The sequence below is a fragment of the Sander lucioperca genome, chromosome 24 (assembly GCF_008315115.2).
Source record: "Sander lucioperca isolate FBNREF2018 chromosome 24, SLUC_FBN_1.2, whole genome shotgun sequence".
Classification (NCBI taxonomy): domain Eukaryota; kingdom Metazoa; phylum Chordata; class Actinopteri; order Perciformes; family Percidae; genus Sander; species Sander lucioperca.
In genome coordinates, this window is record NC_050196.1 from 2694757 (window position 1) to 2720339 (window position 25583).

Below are 25583 nucleotides of genomic sequence, written 5' to 3' on the forward strand. Positions count from 1 at the left end.
AAACGTTCCATGCGTGTGTGTTTAAAATCACAGATTCACCGGCATAAAAGTTTCCACTGCATTACTAGAATAGCAAGTGGTGTGAGAAGGTTTGCTCTTGTGCAACAACATCTGGTCTTTCTGCGAAATAAAACCACTGGAAAGATGCCATAAAGCTTCTGAACAATTATAACAAGTATTGCTAATATGTGGCAGCACCAGTGTCGGAAATGGGTTCTTGGGTACTTCTGATTTTTGTCCACATGAGTACCTAACTTCTAATTGATATTAACAATATTATTAATAGGCTGATATTTGTATGAATGGATATATAGCCTGAATGGAATGATCCTTTGTTTCATAACATTTTCAGACACTGCGGCGTTCCGACTGTGAAGTTGGCAGTCAAATCCGGCTCCTTAGATTGAATCCAATAGCCTACCATTGGGGGTCACCCCTACAAGATATACGTATGGATATAAATGTATCCAAGACACATGCAATGATCATGCCATGCAGCTACCCGATTAGGATACTGGCACCTTTTTTGGTCCGACTCAATCGCTGGGCAGCATAAGTCCTCCAAACCATCCGAGGATATGGGTGGTTCTTCCTCTCCTCTAATAGGGAATAAGGTGTATTTTACCTCTCATTTGACAGTTTCATTACACCTACATATGATAGTTTATCAAACTGAGCAAATGTTTTATCAGTCTCTCACACAGCTTCTTAATTCAACACACATTTCAAGCCAAGTTTAGGCTATAAATCCCACATAATAATAGACATAATATATATTTTTTGCAAATTCTGCACATAACCCATCAGCTGCTTTTTCCCTATGCAACGGTTATTTTTATGCATGTATTTGTTTCTGTATTTTTTTTTTTGTATTTCAAATGAATGTTTAATATATGTTTGTTTTTGTATGTATGCACCATTCCCCTTACATGAACAAGTAGTCAAAGATTAAAACAGATGCACAACCAGGGGCAATTCTAGGATCAGACATTTGACATTGAACATATGAAAAAACTAGTCCATTTATGGACTACCAGAATCAAATGAAATGACAATGTAAACAATACATAAATAAAAAATCTAACTTTCCTTGACTGGGTTACAGGTGCATTGTATCGGCGACAGCGACACACGATATTAAACCTGTTTCTTTGAACCTCTGTCACTAACAGACACGTTCGCAAACTCTAACTTGAAGCACTTAAATAGATTGTTTTTTAAAAGAAATAAAAAAAATTACGTTTATTGGGGCTTGAGCCCCCCTTAAAAGGGGCTAAAAGACCACACAGAATAACAAAGTGAACAACAGACAAATACTATCAAATTACACTGAGTATGCCAGTATGAGTATGTATATGTTGTGTATGTGGATATATTTGTTACTGTATTTATTGTTTATTTCATATTTATGTTTAATATATGTTTGTTTTTGTATGCATGCAACATTCACAGAGGCAAATTCCACATAAGAGTAACTTATTGTGGTGATTCTGATTCTTTGTGACTCTGGTGCATGGGATGAAAGCCTCTGAACATCCTGACCCTAATTGTGTCCGCCTATATTCCCTAGCTCCTCCTTCGGCTATATAAACTCTAGTTTAAACTGGACTTCCATCAGATTGCTCCCCACTGCATCCTCTTGTTTCACAACCCTGAGAAAAAGAAGAAGAAAAAAGATGCTGGGCACAACAGGCAGCGTTGCAGTTCCCAGCCTTTCTCTGTGGATTATTTTCCTCCTGGGCTCCGGTGTGTGCTCCAGGAAGCAGCACCATGATGCCGAGGATGAGGAGTCGTGGTCGGAGAATGTTGCCAGGGCGACGTGCTCGGCTCGGTGCCTCAGATTGCACAGCGTGGCGGCGCTCTCCACCCCACTGCTGGTGAGTAGCTTTGTTTAGGGTATGGGGTCAGCAAATCTGTGTGTCAAGTCATAACATTTTGCCGGTAGCCAGTAACCCTGCTGCCGGTGAGTAGTTCGGTATAAATAGGGTTGCATGATATGAGGAAAATATGCAATATGCGATTACATTGAATATCGCGATAACAATATAACTTGTGATAAATAAACAGATATTAAAGTGTCCTCAGTTCTGCTGCTTTCAGTGTTGTGCTAAAATACATTTCTTGTTGAATTTAAAACAAATGAAAGGAAATCATTTCCAACTTTCTTTTATTGAACATTGAATTGAATATAAAGGCAGCTCTAAAAAAAGAACAACATTACATTATAAAGTGCAGTTTTCTGCTGATATTTTCGTTCAACTAACACAAAATACCTCTGAGTGTCTTTCCTGATATATAGCCTTTCGCAATGTGTTTATTGTGGCAATTGATATTGCGATGCCGATAAAAAACGATGTATTGTGCAGCCCTAGTATAAAGGGTTAGGTTCAGCAACCTTTACTATCAACACATCCATTTTTGGCTTCAAAAAAACAAAAACTAATCTTTACTGACTTTATTCAGTTCTTACATGTAGATCTGCTCTGCTTCTTCACAGCAGTTCAGAAATTGCTCTCTTTCTTTCATCCCCATCCAGGTTCTTTTCAGAAAATGCAGCGTGCTTGTTCTGGAAATATCTTTCAAATATTGTTTTTTTGTTTGCCAATTTATTTGCCGCAGACCAAACATAAAGGCTGGCTAGCAGCGTAGGCATTTGAAGCAAACAAATCAGTCCACTCACGATTAAATGCTCAGTTTTCCTCCAATATACAGTATATATATATATATATATATATTTATTTTTTTGATGTGGAATCCATTGCCAGCCTAGCAGGGGTTTCGGTCCGTTCGGCAAAAGAGAAAAGAAGATAGTGACATCCATAGTCTATGACGCAATAACTGTTGACACTGTAACACGTTTACCTTCTTTATTTTCTGGAGAGGAGCTGAAGAAGCGCAGGTTTTAATCTTAGAACGCAGCATCTGAGATTGGCGAAGACTCCCAAAGTGTCCTGTGTGTCCCAAAGTGTAGGCTGTACATAAGATAACTTACGTAATGCTCTTAACTAAAGCCACAAACGTTATTATTCTAACCCAAACTAAAGCTGCTCGATTATGGAAACAATCATAATCACTGTTATTTTGGTCAATATTGAAAATCACGGTTATGTAACAGGATTACTCCTTGACTTCTGGAAAAGATTTCTTTTATTGAACTTAAAAGTCTACCTCTGTCATCTTCAGAAAACAGGAGTTCAGATTAGACACCAGTGCAAAGTAATATAACTAAGTACATTCACTCCAGTACTGTACTTCAGTCCAAATGTTGAGGTACTTGTACTTTACTTGGGTCTTTTCTTTTCATGCCACTTTCTACTTCTACTCCGCTACATTTCAGAGAGAAATATTGTACTTTTTACTCCACTACATTCATCTGTTACAGCTTTAGTTACTAGTTACTTTAGACATTAATATTTCTGCACATAAAACACATGTAGTTTATGTTATATGATGTTTTATTCTAAAGTAAACTAGCCAACAATATAACGGCCTACAAGTCCTGCTGAGATGATTAGACCATTAAACACACAACCGGTTGGATCCTTTACACCTTCTACAATGGTTTAATACTTTAACTACATTTTCCTGATGATACTTACAGACTTTTACTGAAGTAACGTTTTCACTGCAGGACTTTTACTGTAACAGGGTACAGTGTGGTATTAGTACTTTTACTGCAGTAAAGGATCTGAATACTTCTTCCATCACTGCACCAGTGTGCCTCTCGAGTCACACTGAAAATAAAAATCAACTGTACTACCGTCTCCTGTGACCTGACCAGTGATCCTGGATCTGCCCTCATTATTTTTCAGCAAACGGCCTCAGGCTCACAGCAGGGAGCCGTGAAGGACATCAAGCCCCACAAACCGGGGAGGAGAAATTACGGAAGCAAATAAGAGACATTAGTATTTGAATGTCTCTTATTTGCTTCGGTAAGAAACAGTCATTTGTCTTCATCCAGAAAAACCAAACAGTTATGTGAACTCTGGAGCTCCGTGTTCTCTTGACAAACTAATTCTATTGCCTGTCTCCAGGGAGCGATTTGCCAGGGGGGATGCGTGGGATTTCCCTCTCTGCTGAGTTATTTTTATCCCCGATGGGGACAAAATGTATCCCCCCCCCCCTCAGAGTGATCATCTACTTAACCAATAGACCATATATTATACACCTAAAATAGAAGTATTTTAAACTAAGTGTAGCGCTGTAACTAGAACACATCAGAGCAGCAGTTGCTGGTTGTATTTAGCCGCTACAGAGCTCCGAGACACCGGCTACAGTTAAGTTTAGGCACCAAAACGACTCGTTAAGTTTAGGAAAAAGATGGTGGTTTGGATTAAAACATTCCCAAGGAACGAACAAGTGTTTCCTGGGTGAAAGTATTTTGCGAACTCCGTTCTCCAGCGCTGTGTTTTATGTTGACACCACGATGTGTTATTTCATTTTCCACTGGATATTGAAGTGCATACATGTTCTGGTATGGCTGGCCATGTATCACTATATCCAGGGTTTTGGAAGGGGGATTTCATTCTTGCATGTTTTGTTTTGTTGTGCATGATCAAAAAAAGCTTTTTTCACAAATCGCACCCTGCCTGTCACTACTATAACAGCACTGTAATTAGGGCATTACAATTTATTCTTCTGCACTTAATTCAATGAAATTCACCTGTGCATCTCCCTTTTTTTACTCTCCTCTTTAGAATGGATTTGATGGATCCCTGGGCTGGTGTCATAATCATAACCAATGTGCAAAGGTAGGTAACCAGTGTTTTCCAAAACCTTTTTAAGCTTGTACATGGAATATATCATGCAACTGTTGAGCCTATCTTTCAGATTTGGAGCAATATTTACGATTTAAGAGGGAATTCTTTAAAGCTTTACCCAACAACATGAAATACGACCCCACAATCTAAACCAGAGAAGGTAACGGTCAGTTATGCTAAACGCTACATGCAGATGAATTTAAATATTCCGTTTCACTAGGAAATGCGTCACAGTACAGAAGCTAAAGACGCTTCGGTTTCACTGGGACTTAACACAGAAGGATGTTCGTTCATTTACAAAATGCACACTTTGTTCAGTAAAATGTTAAGCAGAAGCTATAGCTAAGCCCCCTCAGATGTTTTCTGATTTTGGATATAATAGAGGAGAGCTTGCCATTTATTACTCTCTACCTCTTTTATGAGCGTTGATGTATTAGCTGAGAAACTGGTGTGATGTATAGGACGTTAGGGAAGAAAAAGGCAAGTTTGGTGATGAATGGTCGAGCTGAGAAAACAGGCAACAGCTGCTGCAGTACAGCAGCACGCATCAATACATCCAGGTTTACACACGCACATGCACACACGCACGCACGCACGCACGCACGCACGCACGCACGCACGCACACACACACACACACACACACACACACACACACACACACACACACACAGTGATGTCTTCTTCTGGAAAACACCAGCAGTCCCACACAACTTCCTATCTTTTGACCAACCCATAGTCTCTCCCAACTCGTAAAATCCTGACCCTTGGTCAGTGTCTCTCAGTGCCAGATACCAACGCCAAAATCTCCATTTAGTGTCTGTATGGAATGCACGGGGCAGAGCAGCAGCTTGATCACAGAGCTGTAAAATGACGTAGTATGAAGAGAGACAACAGTAGAGAGTAGTGTGAAAGACTGAAAATCTGCATAGGGAGGCAGGTTGGGGGGGTGGATGGGTCAAACAACACAGGACTTTCACCCAGGAGACCGGGATCCATGTCCCGTTCTTGTTCCGCGTGTCACTGAAACGTGCATTTTATAACCCCACCCACCATCTTTCCCTAAACCTAACTGTCCCGTTCTTGTGCTGCATGTCAGTTAAACATGCACCCAAACCCAGAGCGTCAAAAATCGACGGCAAGAGTCAAGCGTGTCTAAATATGTTGCTGAAGCTAACTTTTTGCGTCAATAACAAACACCAAAGTCACCTGACCAAGCGTCGCTTTCTGACGCGGTGGGAGTGAGAATGAATTGGTGCTGCTAACAGTTGCACCAACAGGGCTGGCATTAAAGCCGTTATTGCTAGCTAGCTTGTCCGTCCAGCGCGCCTATCAGTAACAGGTAGGATTTATAGTCATGAGGGGAGGGACATAAAAACTTGATAAAACATTTTAATTAAAATGAGTAAATGCAGCCGAGTGTTGGCTGTTGGCCTTGTTAAGGGCTCAGTCAAAATCAATTTTGACTGAGCAGCCTGCTTTGCTTAACTTCTGCTCTTTTCTTCTCTACTACTTCTTACTCATTCACAGATTATTTTGTTTGTACACCCTCTGGTGTTTCGGAGAATACTGCAACGAACAATGCGTTGAGCATAAATGCCTCCGTGCATGCTCGTAGCGTGCACACTACCTACGGAGGCCCACACACCGCTTCTAGCCCCGTTGTTTTTAGATATTCAACATCCCCCACGAGGAATATTGCCTCCTCATTGAGCACTGGAGATATTAACACGCCTGAGCAGCCTTTGACTTTGGTACCCGTGCGATCTAAGTGATGGGTAATTGTTCTGACATGTTAGCGCATGAGACATCTCCCCATGCAGCTGCATTATTAAAAGCTTCTAAAGTGAGACATCCAGACCTTTTAATGCATGATCACAGGGAGAAAATGGTTATATTATTCCATGATAGGATCTTACTCTTCCTACTGATAGGATCTTACTGTAGGGTTACATTACAGCTGCCGGTCACAGGGTTCTCGCTCAATACTTTACCAATTTCAAAGATTGTTGTTCCCATCAGTCACTTCGACACAAAAACATGGGAAAATAGGGTTGAAAAAAATTCACTCATAATAAGTAGATTTAATTAACAATGAACCATACATGGAAAGAAAAAGTATAACTTTATTTCTGGACACTTTGCTGTCACTATCAGAAAATATTTCTGATGCTTTATTTCAGACCTGAAACTCTCCATAATGTGGCAATCCCAGTCCTGATACATTCTTCATTTAGGCTACTGTAACATTTTAGTTTAACTAAAATCTGCATCACAGCATACGTACAACATACCATCATATTATTAACTGCTGATTTAGACTTAATATGCTGTTATGTTCATTAAAAGACTTAAATATGTTTTGCGGCTCCAGACAGATTTCTTTTAAGTTTTTGGGCCAAAAAATGGCTCTTTTCATAGTAAAGGTTCCTGACTTCTGGGCTTGTTGAAGCTTGTTGATGTGAGACAGCCCATCCCTTTTGGCTCGAGATCATTTTGGCCCTCATGTCGTCCTTGCGGACCCTGGTGGTAATGAGTGCTTGTTAATCCTTCTGTCACTATCTCCTCCAGGCAGACAGCCATTTTGCAAAGTGCCCGAGTTGATTAGCGACACACTCCCACACAGTCCGGTTAAAGGAGCTCAAGATGGCACTACTGTAGCATCTAGACAGTCGCACTTGGCAGCCGTCACTGGACTTCAAAACTCCCTACAGCCTTGTTGTGATGTTTTGACTGAGAGCCAGACATCCTTTTCTTTTAGCCCTCCTCACACTATACTCACATTTTCAAACGTATAAAATACTTGTGAAACAAATTTGCTCGCTGTTTGTTCCTTGGGAAAAGCCCAGGTCTTGTCTGTGAAAGTTAAAGGTCTGGAACACTTTCAAAGACGAGCGTGAGTTGTTGGAAAAAGGAAGCCAGGGAAAAACACGAGGCCTGTTCTGTTTCCTCTCAGAGGAGTTTGTCTGGGCAGCGAATCAAACCGTGTCGAGTGCCGAAAGAGCAGCATTTTTACACGGTCAGCAGAGAAGTTGTTTGCTCCATTATCTCTGGTTGGTCACGGAGTGCTGTGAGACACACACATACACACAGCTTTACACCGCAGCCAAATAAACACAAGTCACGTTCTGTGACCTAAAGAACAGCTTGGATCCAATTTGGTTCTAAATTCTGCAGCCGAGACAAAAATATCTGTTGTCTTGGCTACCACTTGGGACTGAGGCTACATCTCCACCGCTATGTTTTGGTTTTTAAGCGTTTGAGTTTTGAGCCCAAAGTGATCTTGGTGCTCCAAGTGTTTTTTTTATCTCCAGTAGAAGAACTAATCTCTGTTTAAACTAACACGCCCAAACCTCATATCTCATCAACATTCCGGTATACTGGGCATAAGGAGGCAGCGTGGAGACTCCTCCCACTGCTGGTAGTTGCCATGGTAACATTAGTAGCTCTAGTCTCAGAGAACGAGACGTCGTGACCGATAAGACCCAATCAGGAGGAGAAACGTTGGCGTCAGTGTCGGTGTTGTCAAAGGTCTCCGTTTGAAACACAACCCCGCAGATTCCAAACCACAACGGGTCAGAAGTGTTTCCAAATGTCTCCGGTTTAGGAGCTCGGAAACACCAGAGCAGGGGGAATGAGAGGGGGAAACGCCAGAGCAGGGGGAATGAGAGGGGGAAACACCAGAGCAGGGGGAATGAGAGGGGGAAACGCCAGAGCAGGGGGAATGAGAGGGGGAAACGCCAGAGCAGGGGGAATGAGAGGGGGCAACGCCAGAGCAGGGGGAATGAGAGGGAGAAACGTAGCAGAAGATATTCCTTTTTAAATCAAAATGTAGCAGTGTAAATGTAGCCTTAGGTGCTTTTATATCACAAACTTCCCCGCAGTCAGCTTTATTTCCGACATAGTGGAATTCAATGCTTGATTTGAGCTTGAAATGGGGCGGAAAACTGAGTGACGCCGGGCACGAGAGTGGGGACGTCAGTCTGGATTAGCGGACAAGTTGTCCGGTGGAGAGTGGAGAGGGGAGATGGGAGATGGAAGATGGCAGGGCTGGCACAGGGCTATCAGACACGCTTCACAGAGTCTTCATTGCAAAGCAGGAAGAGCTGTGCACAGTGTGGTCCATTTGGCAGCAACTTTCCCCCCCTTTGTAGACAATAGATAAAAGTATCCAAACTCCTGGGACATAAATTAGACATCAATCAACACAAGTTTGTTCAGAGTTTACAGAACTTCTCTAGCAGCGTCCTTGTGTTGCTCTCCTCCCCGCTGTTTCTCACTACAGCATGAAATTACAATCAGTGTACACTATCTCCCCTGGGCAGCCTCTGCTAACTGGTGCAGAATGCAGCTTTATGGTATAGAGGTCGATTTTTAGCTTTTACTTGGTGACATGCTGCAGAAACAGCTTAAGAAAGCCAGAAAACGTTTTCTTCACGTTTTTCTCCCCTCCAGGACTGCTGTGTGGACTAGCTAGTAGACCTTCCTTGAGGAGAAAGGTCTGGCAATGCGAGACTAGCGTTTACATGATGGGTATTGAATAAAGTATAAACGATACCCAGCCCTAGTTAACACCCAGGATTTGTTATTGGTTAACTCCCTTTGCAATGGTCTTGGTTTGAAGGTTATTGTGTGCTTTAAGTGTTTATTGTGTATTTTATAGAACCAATTAGGTCTGACGGGCGATTCAAAAGGTGATGCAATACAGGACATTCCCAAAAGCAAGATGACAGATCATAATCTGACTGGCATAGTCAAGCCCCTTACCTCAGGCTTTAAAGTGCCCATATTATGAAAAAATCACTTTTTCTGGGATTTGGGGTGTTATGTTGTGTCTCTGGTGCTTCCACACACATACAAACTTTGAAAAAAATCCATCCATGGTGTTTAGAGTGAGATACGGTTTCTGAATGTGTCCTGCCTTCAGTCTCTGGGTGAGCTGTTCAAAATCGGCACGGCTTGTGACGTCACAAGCCGAAACGAGCAGGCTAACCGAAACCATTAGCTCGTAGCGTTAGCATGCTAACGCTATGGCTAATGCTAGCATGCTAACGCTAGCATGCTACCTCGTTCTCAATAGCAAAGCACTGCTACAACACACACAAGTTCACCATAATCTACAAAAGAACTACTTCCATGTGCGCCCTCATTTAGAAGTCTCCCAGCTAATCCTGCCTTGTAACTGACCGAAGTTGTAGAAACAGCCTTTCTTTTACTGTCTATGGAGCTAGCTAGCTGACATGATCTACATCTGAGCTACTGGGCATGTGCAGTGCAATCAAAGATAGTACATAAGAAGAAAAGAGGTCTCACTCTGTAGCTAAAACAGAGACCACTTGAAAAGAGGATCTGCAGCAGTGAGATAGAGCACTGCAGTACAACACAAATAAAGTTTTTTGAAAATTAAACCATGTAAACCTATTCTGGTACAACCTTAAAATACAATTATGAACCTGAAAATGAGCATAATATGGCTGCTTTAAGAATAAAACTCACAGTCTGAATGATTCATGTCAGCATACTAGAGTAGAGTTATTGTTACCTGTAATAGAGCTCTTTGAATGAAATTATCCAACACTGACTCAGTTCTGTGGTAAGAGAAGCTGTCTGCCAGTGACACATTTTACTCTTAATTTAGAGAGAATTGAATTATTCTATTATATCAATGTTCACTCTTGCTGCTTTCTCGTCCACAGTGCCTGGAGCCTTGCAAAGATTCCTGGGAGATGAAGAGGAAAAGCAATTGCAGAGAGCTCTGTGAGGTACACTGCAACGCTGTATGCTTTCTGTGCACTAGTATTATGAGATCAGGAACTATTGATTTAACTTGAAATCAGAAAAGCTGAATCAGAACAAACAATCGATCACAGGAATATGGTTAGACAATCGGTATCAACAATCACTCTTTCATTTACGTACTATCAATAGTTTAGTGTTTTGGATCCAGAGTGAAAGTGACTAGACTTTTAGCAAAAATCTGGTAAATTTAACTGGATATTCTTTTGAATGTCAATTAAATCTGATTTAAATGTAGTAATATAGGGACATTGTATTGTCCTTGCTTTAAAACCTAGAATGATTCTAAACCAAACAAATGATTTTGTTTTCTTATCTTGATAACTATTTGATGATGTTGCGTATCCCTAACAGTCTTTGTGTGATCATTAGATTTGAATGTACAACATTCTTATACTTATAGTTCTGTTATGTTTATATAATAAATATACTACAATCAATTTCAGGCATCTAAGCAAAGAGATATAGGATTAAAGAAAGCCTTGGCTTTGTCAAAACATTCAAATAATGAATTTGATGAATGCATATTAGTGGACGTCCTGAGAGCAAAATCAGTCACATCACCATGTAAACAGATAAAGTACAGATGGTTCCATAGCATTTTTTACTTCCAGATACCGATGCCGAGTACCGATCCGATACCAGTGTGTCATATGTTTGATATATATATTGGATGAAGTTCTAACAGTTGTATACTAGTAATAAAAGTATGGATGTGATATGATTTCTATCTTTGTTCTACGGCCTGGCTCAGGTTAAACTCTTTGTGAAACATGAGCAAACACCAACAATAAACGCCACAGAACTTTCTTTTATTATCCAGTTTGACAGTGAGTCATAGCGGGAAAAGAACATAAATAAACTACTTTAAAGTAGAGTAAAGATTTTCTTCGGGGCTGTTTAGGTGGTATCAGATAGGTGCGTGAATTTGAGTACTTTCTGATACTGATACCAGCAATTTAGGCAGAATGTGAGGCTTTTCTGATACCGGTATCAGTATATGAACATCTCTAATATAAACGTCAATACATTACCCGTCCTGTGATGCTAACCGCCCGGCCTCCTTCCAACCCATCTAGCGGGTGTTTCCCAAGAAGCACTGGGAGTGTGTGACCAGCTGTGAGTTCCTTCATTCAGTGTTGGCAGTGAAGCAAGGCAGCTGTCCGCCTCCAGAAAGAGCCAGCGGTTTTGCAGCGGCCTGCGTAGAGAGTTGTGATAATGACCGAGAATGTTCCGCTCAGAAGAAATGCTGCTCCAACGGCTGCGGCCATACCTGCCAGTCTCCCAAAGACCTCTACAAAGGTAAGTAGAGCCAGAAGAACTGCCGTTTATTGATCTACTTAGGAGGAAGTTCATTTAAAGGGTCATTTTGTTTTCGTTTTTCAACATGGACCCTATTTTCCCAATGCATTGGTGTCTAAGTGACTAATGTGAACAACAATCTTTGAAATTAGTCCAGTATTGAGCGAGAATGCTGTGACCAGCAGCTGTGAACCGAGCTGTAATGTAACCCTACAGGACAAATGTTGAGTCAGCGTCCACTAAAAGTTCTGTTGTTGCCGCTGACAGACTCAGATTATTATTCTAAGTGTCTGACAACATTATGGGATGGATCCCTACAGAGATAGACCTTTTAGTTAAAGAGTAAGATCCTTTTAGTTTAACATGAAACACCTCAGAAACCGACAACGTGGTTAAATAATCAGTACTTTCAGCTTGTGTAGAGCCAACATATTTTCAAATCTGTAAACTATTGGCACTTACCCACTGCTAGTACCAGCTCTGCTTGGCTCGGCTCGACCACGGTGCCCCGTCCTCCATTTTCCATTGCAGATTTAGTACCGCCTCATGCATGAGGCGAGCGTGGCTGGTCGTCATAGCACCGCCGCAGTGACCTAACGCGACACACACAGAATGTCGAAGGTGTGTTGTTTTTGATTCTCAGCATGTGGCTTGTATCATGTGGATGCGCCGACAGTTTTGATGTCATTACTTAGAATTCCTCATGGGGGCGACAGAAACTATGCACTATAGCTTTAAGCTACCCTTTGTTGAACAGAGAGCGCCATCGAGTGGGCTCAGAAAATTAAGAAAATGATTCACAAAGCTTCATGAAGCTTCATTTGGATATTAGATATTATTAATTACTAACTTAATGCCAAGATAAGCACCAAAAATTGCACTGCACCGATAAATCTAGTTTAATTTGAAGATGCTTTCTATTATAGAGCTAAATTTGACAGAAAGTGCTGTTATTATTCTTATTATTTTTAAGCATTTTATACTGTGGCACACTTAAACTGTCATAAACGTCTTGTCAACCTAAAAGAAATGTCATCCCAGCCTCCCTTGGGCCTGTATTCAGATAAATGAGGTAATTCCAGGTGGAAAATCTCTCACTAACAAAGTCTGCACGGCTGTGCTGCTCTGAGTCAGGTGGAGCTTGCCCTACTTAGGCTTCATTGTCAAAAGAGGGCTAGGGGAAAAAATGATCCTTTGAGCTTGCAGCAGTGTGTTCAGGCCCCACTGATGCCAACACACACGATAGGAGAGGAATGATGTGTGGAACTCATTTTGCCGTCTCACGCCGTGACACTGAGTGAAGCTGTGAGTCGCCACAGCCCCGGGGGACGCTGTCTGACCCGACTGACAACTCAATGTCCTCTCTGCTAGGACACAGACACTATGTGCTGAGAATAACAATAGATGGTGGGGAGGGATGTAGAAACCCTAACCACAAGAGTCTGACAAATGTCAGGTCAGATCCGACCAGGCAATCTAATTGGTCAACTCTATATTTAGAATGTGCTTAAAGCGCCATTGAAACCATACCCAACACTGGCTTGGCCACGTCATCCTACCCAGCTCCACCCTCTCGTCAGAAAAAGTCACATCTGGTTCTGAAAACCAAGCTGGCGATGCCCGTATCGCCAAAGTCCAGGCTTCAAAACGTCCAGTCCACAAACCACTATTTTTACATTCTATGATAGGGGTACTGCCCAAAACGGCTCAGTGCTGCACCTAAACCTTATAATGGCGGGAAAACAGTGCAAAAGAAAATAGGACTCATTCTCAACTTCTCCTAATTCACATAGTTGGCACAACCTTTTATCTTGTTGGATATTTTTAAATCTACCAACTTCAAGGGCAAGGGGAAGGATTCCTGTTCTCAACTGAGCCACAAACGACCTCTGACCTCTCTGACAAGTTTGCTGTAACATAAAGTTCAGGATGTTTGTATTCCAGGTGTTCCTCTGAAGCCGAGGAAGGAGCTGGGCTTTGAAGAACTCTCGTCTGGTCAGCTGATGGTGCGTTGGTCTTCCCGCTTCAACATCTCGGCTGAGCCGGTGGTCTACATCCTGCAGAGGAGGTGGAACTTTGGCATCCAGCCCAGCGAAGACACTGCTACTTCCTGGCAGGTGGTTGCACAGGTTAGTTTAGGGGTTTGTAATAGAGATGTTCCGATACCATTTTTTGCTTCCCGATACCGATTCTGATACCTGAACTTGCGTATCGGCTGATTCCGAGTACCAATCCAATACCAATGTGTCATATTTTTATTATGTTTTAACAGCTGTATACTACTATCCCTTTATGGATGTGATATGATTTATATCTTTGTTGTAACAAACACAAACAATAAACGCCCCAGAACTTTTTTTTATCCAGATGACAGTGAGTCATAATGGAAAAGAATATAAACTACTTTAAAGTAGATTTAATGGGTCATCGTTACATTTAGGCACCTAAAGGTAGTCATGGCCAAATGACGCTTCATGAACCATTTTCTTTTTTTCTGAGCCCACTAGATGCCACTCTTGGTTTACAGAAAAAGGCTCAAGGAAATGGTAATTCAGAGTGCTTTCAACCTTTTGTGGAACAGAGAGTGCCATCTAGTGGGCTCAGAAAATAAAGACAATGCTTCATTTGGACATTACTACATCTTGGTTTTTTGGAGGCAGAAGTGACCATATTTGGACGAGAGGGTGAAGTGGGAGAGTGCATTGAGTTTCCAAGGATAGTGACTGCATGTTTTTCCTAGACCACACCCCGAACTAACTTATTATTTTGACTAGTGATGGCACTTTTTCTTTATTTTCTGAGCCCACTAGATGGCGCTTTCTGTTCAACAAAGGGTTGAAAGCACACTGCATTTCCATTCCTTGAGCCTTTTCTTTAAAAAAAAGAGTGCCATCTAGAGGGATAAGAAAATATTAAAAAGGTTCATGAAGCTAGTGAGGTGTCTTTTGTTCATCACTACCAAAAGGTGATGATTAAAATAAGTGTTAAGTTTGTGGTTTGGGTTAAAATAAGTACTTCCAGTATTTCGGGTTGCTATTTTAATTTTTTTTGCTATTTTATTTTTTTAGCAAACGTCAATGTGGTGCATACAGTCATAAATGCGCGGAATATATACAAATAATGCATTTCCATTGATGAGGACAGCTTGCCCAATGTATGTTGCCTGGTGTTCAAGATTAAAATCATGGGACATATTCAAGTACTCACAACTGCACTCATTGTAATGTAGTTCCGAACTGGACAAACTAAAACTAATGGCTGTGTCTGTCCTTATATATGACTCCCACTTTGATGACTTTTAGCTCCTAAAAACTTAGTTCAGAAGACTCCTAAATCTCTGAGACCGTAGCTGCTGACAGCCTTGTAATTGGGCTTTTAAAAGCCTTAATGGCATTTGGCTTAGAAAACTATTGCTTTAAATGAGTATTTTGATTGAGGGTAAAGGTAATTATGCTGCACTGATGAACAGAGGAAGATCTCAGTCGTCCGCGGTTGGATTATATACATCATCATTAACATCATTATACCATTAAATACCCTCTCTTAAATCCCATCGTCGCACAATACATTTTTATGGCTCTGTGCTGGCGATAGCTGTGGGCATTATGTTTCTGGGTCGTCTGTCTGTCCCAGGGGCGGAGCCAGAAGTTGTAAACACAACATTCATTTTCCGGTCCAGTCAGAGAGACTGAGAGGAAATGACACAAAGTTGAAGTTATTTTAAAAACGTTAACATTCAGGGCTGGAGCTCCAGAAGCTCCGCCCCTGGGCCGACCCATTCTTGTGAACATGATATCTCAGGAACCCTTGGAGGGAATTTCTTCAAATTTGGCACAAACGTCCATTTGGACTCAAGGAGGAACATATCGACTGATTTTGGTGGTCAAAGGTCACTGTGACCACACAGAAATGAAATTTTGGCCAGAAGAGTCTGACAAAATTTCACACAAATGTCTAATAGGATAAAATAATGAAGTGATGACATTTCATATCCAAAAGGTCAAAGATCAACTTCACTGTGACATCATAATGTTCTGCAAAAATGCTTATCGAGCAGTTATTAAACGCCATAACTCAGGAAAAGAAAGGAAGACATTTGGTCAGACACTGAGTTCTTAAAACTGGTGATTATACAGAGTGTGTGAAGCCTTCATGTTTCGCCAAAACATACACTTAATAGCTTTTATCAAATGCTTTCAAAGTCTTCACTACATATGTTATATAAGTCCGGACAGACATGGAGGTAAACTGCAACCTGACTGGTTGGCGGAGACAAACAACCGCAATGCGGTAATTCTAGTTTGATTGTGGTTTTTAGGTTTTGGCCAACCACATCAAATTTCAGAAGAAAAAATATATGATCTATAATATAAAAGATGCAGAAACAGCCTCATGCACATCACTGGAATACCTGTTGAGTTCAAGATGTGACCAGTGTCCAAATAATATATATTATATATAAAAACACAGGGGGCTTAAAATGGAAGACACAGTAACACTGACGCTACAATATTATAAAAATATCGCCTGAACTGATATACCGTAGATGTTCCACCACACTTCAAAACATCCAAATTATCCCTTAAACCAGTTGAGACTTAGCAGCAAAAAACCTGTCCGTCTCACTGCTGAAAATGTTTTAATTTAACTAGGTGCACTTTGGTTTTTAGTGCATAAATGCCAAATTTATTGCAAATTTTGTGTTTGTCTTGAGTTTGAAAACCAACATTCTCTTCTGAGATTGTAAGAAGACCAACATTTGAAGGCAAACATCAGTGGGTTCATGTTTTCTTTATCCCAACTCTCCTCCTGATTCATCATAGACCACAGAGCAGGGAGCGCGGCTGTCTGACGTCCGGCCGGGTCGCTGGTACCAGTTCAGAGTGGCAGCCGTCAACACCCACGGCACCAGAGGTTTCACCACGCCCAGCAAACACATCCACTCCAGCAGAGGTAAGACAGATAGCCTGTGTTTCTGTGGGTTGTTGAGTCACTTTAAGTATAAAAGCCTGAAGCCCAGTTCAGACCAGTTGGGAATGAGATAAATAAGTTGTGGCCATGTGTTATTAAGGCGTGGGAATGAAAAGTGTATTTAAACTCTTAATGAGCATTGTCTACGGGTTCGGTTATGTATCGATTTGGCTGGAGCAAAAGTCCGTTGTTCTGGCTCTTTTCAGATACAATTATCTCTTCCCCACGCCTTGTAACGCGTGGCTACGACTTATTTATCTTGTTCCAAGGCAATAATAATTTGTGGCCACGCAATAATATTTTTCTGTGATCCTTCTGGGGCACCGTAGATATTACTCTGTGACTGCATGTTAATATTTACTTGGCTTGTGGCTTGTGGCTCGGACGTAGAATGGTCGCCCCATAAACAATCGGATCAATCCCAGGCTCCTCCGGCCACATGTCGTGTCCCTGAGCAAAACACTGAACCCCGAGTTGCTCCCCGGACGCTGTATGTATAGCTGTCCACTGCTCCTAACACTTAGGATGGGTTAAATGCAGTAATAGAATTTCACTACATTGTACTGTGTGTAGTGTATTAAGGAATACAGTTTAAAAGCATCCCCTCACCCTCAGACCCCTCCAATCCTCCGGCTCCCACTGAGCTGAGAGTGGCCAACATGAGCTTTGGCAGCGGCAGGACGGTGTCGGCCAGGCTCCGGTGGAGCATGCCTGCTGACCTGGATGTTCCCGTCCACCACTACAAGGTCAGCTGGAGCTGGACTGCAGTTGGACAGCCCTATGCTTCATCCCTCACCAAGAGGAGGAAGGTAGTCAGAGAGGTGAGGTACCACACTGAAAATCTCCTGAGGCTGAGGTGGAAAGAGTAAAAAACTTGAATGCCATTTTCTTTTCTTGTGTGCAGACAATATGTTTTTGTACAAACTTTGTACAAAAGCTTATAACTATTTCAACCGTTAGCTAATTATTTCTAACCGTCAGCTTACTTTTTCAACCGTTAGGTAACTATTTCAACCGTTACTATTTCAACTGTTTCTCCATTACTTTAGCTAATCATATGAACTGTTTAGTCATTACGCTTCACAAGGCTTCATCTGGCCATCACTACTCCTTTGGGAGACTAAAAATTCAGTTGAGAACAATATGTTTTTATGAAAACAGTCAGCTTGACTGCCATTTTCTTTTCTTGTGTGCAGAACCAGGTGGAGCTGGACAGCATGCGGTCTAACAGGAGCTACAGTGTGGAGGTCCAGGCTATGTCCTATTGGGGACAAACTCAGCTCAAAGGACCCCGAGCTGTCCTCCACTTCACCACACAGCGCAGTATGTCTTATATTACATCATCATAAAAGATCCTTTTCATAACCTTGTCAGACACTTAGAATAATAATCTGAGCCTGTCAATGGCAACAACAGAACTTTTAGTGGACGCTGATTGATGCTGAACATTTGCCCATTAACATTAGATTGTAGCTTGTTTCGTCTCGTCTCCAATTTCAAAGATTATTGTTCCCATCAGTCACTTAGACACAAGAACATGGGAAAATAGGGTCTGGGTTGAAAAAACCCGAAGTTACCCTTTAACACTCTCTGTAGCTGAGTTTAGTGTAGCAGTAGTTATGTGTTGCTCCATCAGGCCAGTCCTCAACCATTACATTTGATTTTGTCTGTTTTATAGGCACCAGTACTGCTCTAAGAAACCCTACAGGTGACAGTCTGGATGTGGGGACACCGTTCTACCAGGATGGACAGCTCCGCGTTCACGTTTACTGGCAGAGCAGCTCGGGTATGTACAGTTTATACATGAGAAGATGTGCGCATCTGCCATCAAGATAAATGAGGCAAACACTTAGTGACATGTGGCAAAATGAGGCAAACACTTCCTCTGACATATCTTTACTCTTTACTCACTGGGCGCTGCTGGGTTTTTGGGGTATTTACTGTATTAACAAGTCACCCAAATTAACATCAATGCTGTCAACAAACATGGGACCGTACATTTCTTCTTCACAATAAAATGGCATGCTTCAACAACTCCAAATGATGCAGTAAAAGCTCCTTCATTGGCGGCTTTTCAGTTAAACCGCCACCTGAGCTTCGCCGAAACCTTCTTACTGCTTTCCCTCATCAAAGTCACTTTGTATGAGAATTCACACTTAGATTCTTAGATGTGTATAAATTATTTCTATTTGCACATTGGGAGCGATCTTCAGGCTCCTAGCATTTCGGATGATGTACACCACTTCTATGTAGCATTTACTGTTGACTTGTTTTCTCCACCTGAACATCCCCTGTCCCCCATGCTTCTAAAAAGGGGGTGCTTAGAGTTTAAAGCAACGGCCCAATTTGTGGGGAAATATGTTTTTTGCCATCTTACTCTATTGTAGAAGAGAGGAATCAATATCAACTTCATCTCTGTGTGTTGACTGCAGTGATAGGTCTGGGATGTTTTTAGCTTTGAGAAAATAACATATTCTAGTCTTAGGTAGAGGTTACAAGATGTGTGCTGTGGATTTATTAGAGGATGTTGCTCTTTTAATAGAGCTACATGTCCAAGACCTTTCTCCGTCTGGAATATCAAACTTATTTTCTGACTGTGGGTAAGACAGGGAGAAGCATTAGGACACTGTTGTAAAAGTGCTCGTTGTGTTTATAGATTCCTCGGCTGAATTCTACAGAATCCAGTGGGGACCAGAGTATTGTGGACACAACCAGACGAGACCCATGAAGAAGACCAGCACACGGGTAACCTATAGAAATAAAACATTGTCACTGTGAGCATAAATGGGGCACCGAAATCAGTCATTCGGTCCGGTAAAAGGCTGGGTCCCGAATTCAATACTTTTTAGGCACTGACGGAATTTGCTCCAATACCTAATTTCAATACCTAAGGAGTAAATCTCATCAGCGTCAGTGAGCCAATAAGCATGCAGCGTTTTTCTATCAAGATCTAATAATGTTTGTTTGTTGATTGGCTGTCTAACATCACGTTAGCATTAACGCAGAGACCAGAGACAAAGACAAACTCTGCGTTACAGAGAGATGGGTCTCACGTAGTCGGAGCTGGAACATGAATAAAAAGATTTGTGCCATAATGTAAGAAGTTGTTTAGGAACCAATATCAAATTCACGGTATTGGTATCAGTACCAGTATCGAACATTTTTTAACAATACCCAGCCCTGGTCCGGTATATACCGGCTGTTTAGGAACCGGTGTCGTATTGGCCCAGGGTTTCGATACCCAAACCTTGTAATAACGCACGTAGAGAACAGATCTTCATAATCATTTTCTGCCTCTGTTTGATTTTAGGAGAGTTTTGTGAGCCTGCGGCGTTTGCTCTTTTCCTGTAAGTATAAAGTCATTCTGCAGCCAGTCGGCAAGAAGAGTCATCTTCCGTCAGAAAGCACCAGCTTCTTCACGCCTTCCTGTGCCACCATCCAGGCCAAGAGTCCGAAACCCATCACCTGTCCTGGAGAAACAGGTGAGGCAACCGGTACCTCAGGTCTGGAAAATACATATTGTACAGCATACCGTAAAGGACCTATTAGATAGAAATCGATGCATTTTCCTGTTATTTCTGACAATTTGATAAACAAAAATGTATGTTATACTTGAATAAATGAAACACCAATTAACAAAACTGAAAAATTATAATAATATTTAAACACTACCGTTAAAATTCCCGGGAGAGTCCGGTACAGCCAGACTCTGAACGGTTAAACTGAGATTAGCTCTCATATTCAAGTTTATGCTCTGCATGTTCAACAGGCTGTTTGGTAGATTGCTTCTAACTACATTTGGAGAGGATTTGAATTGTTATTTATTCTCAATTGTCTCAATTGGTGCTGGTGATTTTTTCTTTTGGGGCTGGTTAAAACCTCTTTGGGGGCACCAAAAATGACTCTAATCAGAAAAAAACCCATTGTAGTGATTATTGATTTAGCTTTTAAGCCAAAGTGATTCATCCAGTAGGCGATTTGAGGTGGGGAGGGGGGTGGGGGGGGTCATTGTTAGCAAAATGACCGAAAAGCATTGTTTTCCCCGGAGACCTCCTCCCCCACAGCCACCATAATTACTTTGATGTTTAAACTACACTATATACAATTAACTGTTGTATACTACACTACACTTTTACTTTGACCCTAGTCAAAATAATAATAACTATTTGGCCACGACACATGAGGCAACACAACAGTTGGCCTTCGTCACCACTATTTCTTTGATGTTGGGTTGGTCTGGGCCTGAAAACCAATTGTCTATAACGACAACGTTTCACTTCCGGGATTGTTTCGCCGGATGTCCCTCATTTTCGGCCGGATGTCCGTCCCCTTCCTCTGTCTCTGTCTCTGTGTTGGCGTTCTAACCTCTGGTGGATTTGTGAGGACTATGGTTAACTGCTCCTCAGATCTCTGCAGGGTAAATCCAGACAGCTAGCTAGACTATCTGTCCAATCTGAGTTTTCTCTCACATGACTAAAACTACTTTTGAACGTACACATGTTCCACCAAAACAAGTTCCTTCCTGAGACTATTTAGCAGAGGCACCGTGGCTCCATCCGGAGCTTAGCACAGCCCAAGATGATTGTGATTGGTTTAAAGAAATGCCAATAAACCAGAGCACGTTTTCCTCCCATCCAGGAATCCTGTGTGGACAATGTGAGACTAGAAAACCAATGACAGAATTTTCATGTAACCTCTGGCTGTGCTTCCTCCAGCAGTGTCCCCTCAGAAAGTACTGGTGAAGGCAACCAACCTGACGGCGTCCTTTCAAGTCTGGGCCGGAAACGTGACGGCCATCTTTAGCTGGGATTTGTCCACAGCCCCGCCCCACCAGCTGCTGACGGGTTACCAGGTAACCTGGGCGGAGGTCATCTCCACCAACCACCACCACAACAACAAGCGGCCGCACAGCCTCATCTCCCAGTCCCAGATCCTGCCCTCGGTCAGTGCTCGAACAAACTGTTGTAAATCTGGAGTTTGGCTATAAACCAGTGGTACTTTGAGTTATGCATAAATTAAAGACAGGGCCGTAGTTACTAATCAGGAAGCTGAAGTCATGCCCTCTGTATTTCTTCTGGGAATTTAAGAGTTTTATAGGAGTTTGTAACAATTTACTTTGCAGGTATGTGATTTCCTAATCATTTTCTAGGTCTAAGTCTATGAAAAATAAGTATGTAATTTGGTACAAACGTTGGTGAAAATGATCAATTAATTCCAAATAATTGCTAGTAATAGTGCAAGAGAGTCTTTCAGGCACACACGCATATAGCACTACTTTATAAAGAAGGGTTTTCCAACACAATTTAGACCTTATTTACTGAAACTATGATTGACAAGTTGAATATGAAATAAATATTTATCTCCCCGTTTCCTATCTAACTCTCGGCTGTTAACTGTCCAAATGTGCCATTGGCAATTCAAGAATTGAGTTGGTGCTTGACACTTTTTACGTTTTACACGTTTTTTTTTTTAATGTTTTTTAACGCTTTTTGACATTTTTTTCAAGTTTGAAATTCTTTTCAATGTTTTTTTTTTTAACGTTTTTATGTTTTTTTTTCACGTTCTATCTAAGCAGATAACCAATGTTTTTTCATACACTTTGGATGTTTTTTCAAACGTTTTTTTTTGTATTTGTATAGGAGCCAGTAAAAATTGACTTCGGGCAAGTAGAATTATTTTTCACTAGTGTGAAAGCATTTTTTGGATGGTTTGGACTTTCAAACCAAAGACAGGTTATACAGTTAATACAGATCTGGCAGGCTATCTTGGTGTTATAAGACTGGGAAAGCTCCTTTAAGGAACAGCTCAGAGCTGAGTGTGTACGTGAGAGAGAGTAACGGTGTCAGCGCTCAGAGCAGACAGCTGTCGGCTATCAGAGCTGAAAATAAATCAGCAGTTTACTTGTTAAGTGGTAGTAAATGTACGGTGTAGGTTTCAGTTTGTCTCTGAATAAATGTTGCAGCAGTAAAGTTCCTGTGTCTTGCTTCTCAACATCCCAACAAAACAAAAAGAGCTGCGGCAGCACGGGGGGAGCAGCAGTCAGTTGAAAAAACTCCGACACAGAGAGAGGATACAAGAGGACGGGGAAGCCCGTCTACCAACCAATCAGTTACAACTGTCGGGAGATGCAGCTTATGTATGTGATGACAACAGGACGTAGTTTTGTCACGTAGAGATCTTTAGGGCGCTTGCATAACTGCAGTGTACCTTGGTCCGGACCTTGGTTTCAGGTGTGAAAGCCCCCTTAAAGGCTGGTTGGACACTTTGAGCATATTAAACTTTGTCTTCTGCCTCCTCCTCTCTGAGTCCTTTCTCATCTCTTTCAGGATGGAAATGTCCTGGTGGTGCCAGGCCTGCAACCGGCCGGTCTGTATCGGCTGGAGGTCCAGGCCATCACAGCAGAGGGTGAAGGTCCTGCAACCAGCCGCACCTTTCAGACCCCTGGACACCAAAGCACCCTGAAGCACAGTAAGGCTACCTTTATATCACTACGTTTTGGTTTTTAAATGTAAAGTTATGAGCCAAAAGTGATCTCCGTGCACACAAGTGTTTTTATCTCCAGTAGAACTAATCTCTGTTTAAACTAACAGGCCCAAACCTCATATCTCATCAACATTCTGGTATACTGGGCATAAACAGGAGGCAGCGTGTAGACTCCTCCCACTGCTGGTAGTTTGCCATCAGAAATAGAGGCAAGTTTGTCAAAAATAGCGACAAAACCGTCCAAAAATCCGATCTTGAGAGAGTTTGTTCCCAAGACAGAAAAAGCTGTGGAACAAAGTAAATTTTTTTCCGGATGTGTCCGTCTGAAAAATGCCATTTTGGTGTCAGAATGTTCTGGAGATATGTGGCCTGTAAAAAAAAATGGGTCCAATATTTACTTTGGTGACTACGGGGCAAAATAATTGCTCATAATCGTGACAAATATACAGGAAGTTATTCTGAGCTGGGGCATCTCGTTTCCAAGCCATCTTTGAGTTTACTAACAAATGCCTTGTCTTCCCTCATTCAGGAACCAGGCTGAGGAAGCATCACCATAAACAGCCAATCATTGAGAGGCACTGAGCCCAGACAGCCAATCAGCCTGTATGAACCAAGTCTCCCAAACTCAGGATGATCAGGAATCCACAGAACAGGAATCAGTAACGAAGAAACGTAGCCTCACCAGCTTTATGATCCAGATGAATTCTCCCAAACAACTAGCAACCATTTGAATATCTTCCAGTGGACTGACTGCATTACTCTGAAACAGCAGTAATGTTGTGAGGAACTTCCTTTTGACTCCCAGCTGAGAGTACATCTCAGCACTTGTTTGTAATATGTGGGTGTAGATCATCATAGCATGTAGATACAGTAGCTATACAAATTGTGTTACCTGTAGGGCTGGGTATGATTACTTTCAGGGCTTTAAATTGACACCAGCCAAATGCGGGTGAAAATTAACTTTGGTGGGTAATATTGTAAAGTTACTAGCCAGTTTGGTCGGTGATGAAAAAAGCAAAAAACACTGCATCTGTTGGAATCGGCCGGCTGCAGAAACAATGTGACAGGCTACCAGATACCACCAAAAAATTTGGGCGGTTTTGTGTGTTTGGCTTGGAAATGTAATCTTTATCTGGCAACACTGCTCGTAGTATTAATCCTACATTTCCCATGAACACTATGTCGCGACCGTTGGCTACGTGCTAAGCGTGCAGTACTGATTATGAGCTACGCTGAAACGGAGAAAAAAAAACGTAAAGTTAGTTAGGAAACAACAAACAAACATGACTAGTGGGAAATCTGATTGGCTGCTAACTTAAAAAATCTACTAGCTGTGTTGGCTGGTGATCAAAGAAGTTAATTTAAAGCCCTGATTACGTTACATTAATACATAAACCAACTTTTAGTACCAAAACCTAAAGAATGAAAGCTTGTTTTTACATAAAAACTAGTTTTCTTAGGAGGGCTGTTGGAACTAATACTGGAAGTCTACAAATTCCGTCCATCTCTGCCCAAGAAGTGCTTGAACATCTTTCCAAACAAGACTTCTCCATGAGCGAGACTTGGTTAGACACAACAACAAAGTGAAAGGTGAAGAAAAACGTTTTATTTCTCTGTAGGGATCCTTTCCATAATGTTGTCAGACACTTAGAATAATAATCTGAGTCTGTCAGCAGCAACAACAGAACTTTTAGTGGACGCTAACTGAAGGTGCGTAATGACACCAAAGGATTAAATTGCAGTTTGTTACGTCGTTGTTGCCTCCAGCATTCTTTTTCAATACTGGATGAATAAATAATCGACAGATTAATTGACAAATGAAATCATCAGTTGCAGACCTACAACTTAAGTCAGTTCTTTATTCTGCTGACACAATTTGTTCTCTCCTCAAGAAGTATTATGGTTTGATACCCAGCCCTAATTCCCTGCTGTACCTTTACAAAATCCCTTTGATGGAATTGCATGCAAACACCCAAATGTTAAAAGTGTTGTCGTCGGCATAGAGTGCTATCTTCTACATTTTAAAACCTGAGAAATAATTTCCTGAGAATGATTCTCTGATGAGATTTGTTGCTTTGACATGTAGCTCCCCTGTAACTCTGTAAATGCTGTATATACTGTTTGTCTGTATTTATTTGTGACTGGACGAGTGTGAAACACGTCTACTGTGTGTGTGCTCAGTCTTTATAAACCTCCAGAGACGCTTTACAAAGTTGTTTTTCCAACTGAAGATAAATCCCATGTCAATATGTGTACAGTCGTCTTTGCACATG

The 25583-nt window shown here is 41.6% G+C and overlaps 1 protein-coding gene across 2 annotated transcripts; it reads left to right on the plus strand.

Moving 5' to 3' along the window:
- The first annotated feature begins 1606 nt into the window (after positions 1–1606).
- On the plus strand, positions 1607–25583 carry anos1a (anosmin 1a). Of its 2 annotated transcripts, none has more exons than XM_031297783.2 (14): positions 1607–1877; positions 4698–4751; positions 10455–10520; positions 11634–11856; positions 13801–13985; positions 16680–16809; positions 17443–17648; positions 18024–18150; positions 18506–18613; positions 19484–19572; positions 20138–20309; positions 21543–21769; positions 23154–23295; positions 23840–25583. In XM_031297783.2, exons 1-14 carry the CDS (start codon positions 1677–1679, stop codon positions 23890–23892), a joined length of 1983 nt encoding a protein of 660 aa, XP_031153643.1. In that variant the 5' UTR covers positions 1607–1676; the 3' UTR covers positions 23893–25583. The 2 variants fall into 2 exon arrangements, with proteins under 2 accessions (XP_031153643.1, XP_031153644.1); XM_031297784.2 differs by having other exon boundaries at positions 21546–21769.

What these genes read in the sequence shown, in the direction of transcription:
- anos1a (XM_031297783.2), top strand. Translation starts at nt 1,677, where the DNA reads ATGCTGGGCACAACAGGCAGCGTTGCAGTTCCCAGCCTTTCTCTGTGG. An exon ending in ACACATCCACTCCAGCAGAG is followed by an intron (nt 16,810 to 17,442) that starts GTAAGACAGATA and finishes CCTCACCCTCAG; the next exon opens with ACCCCTCCAATCCTCCGGCT. An exon ending in CCAAAGCACCCTGAAGCACA is followed by an intron (nt 23,296 to 23,839) that starts GTAAGGCTACCT and finishes TCCCTCATTCAG; the next exon opens with GAACCAGGCTGAGGAAGCAT.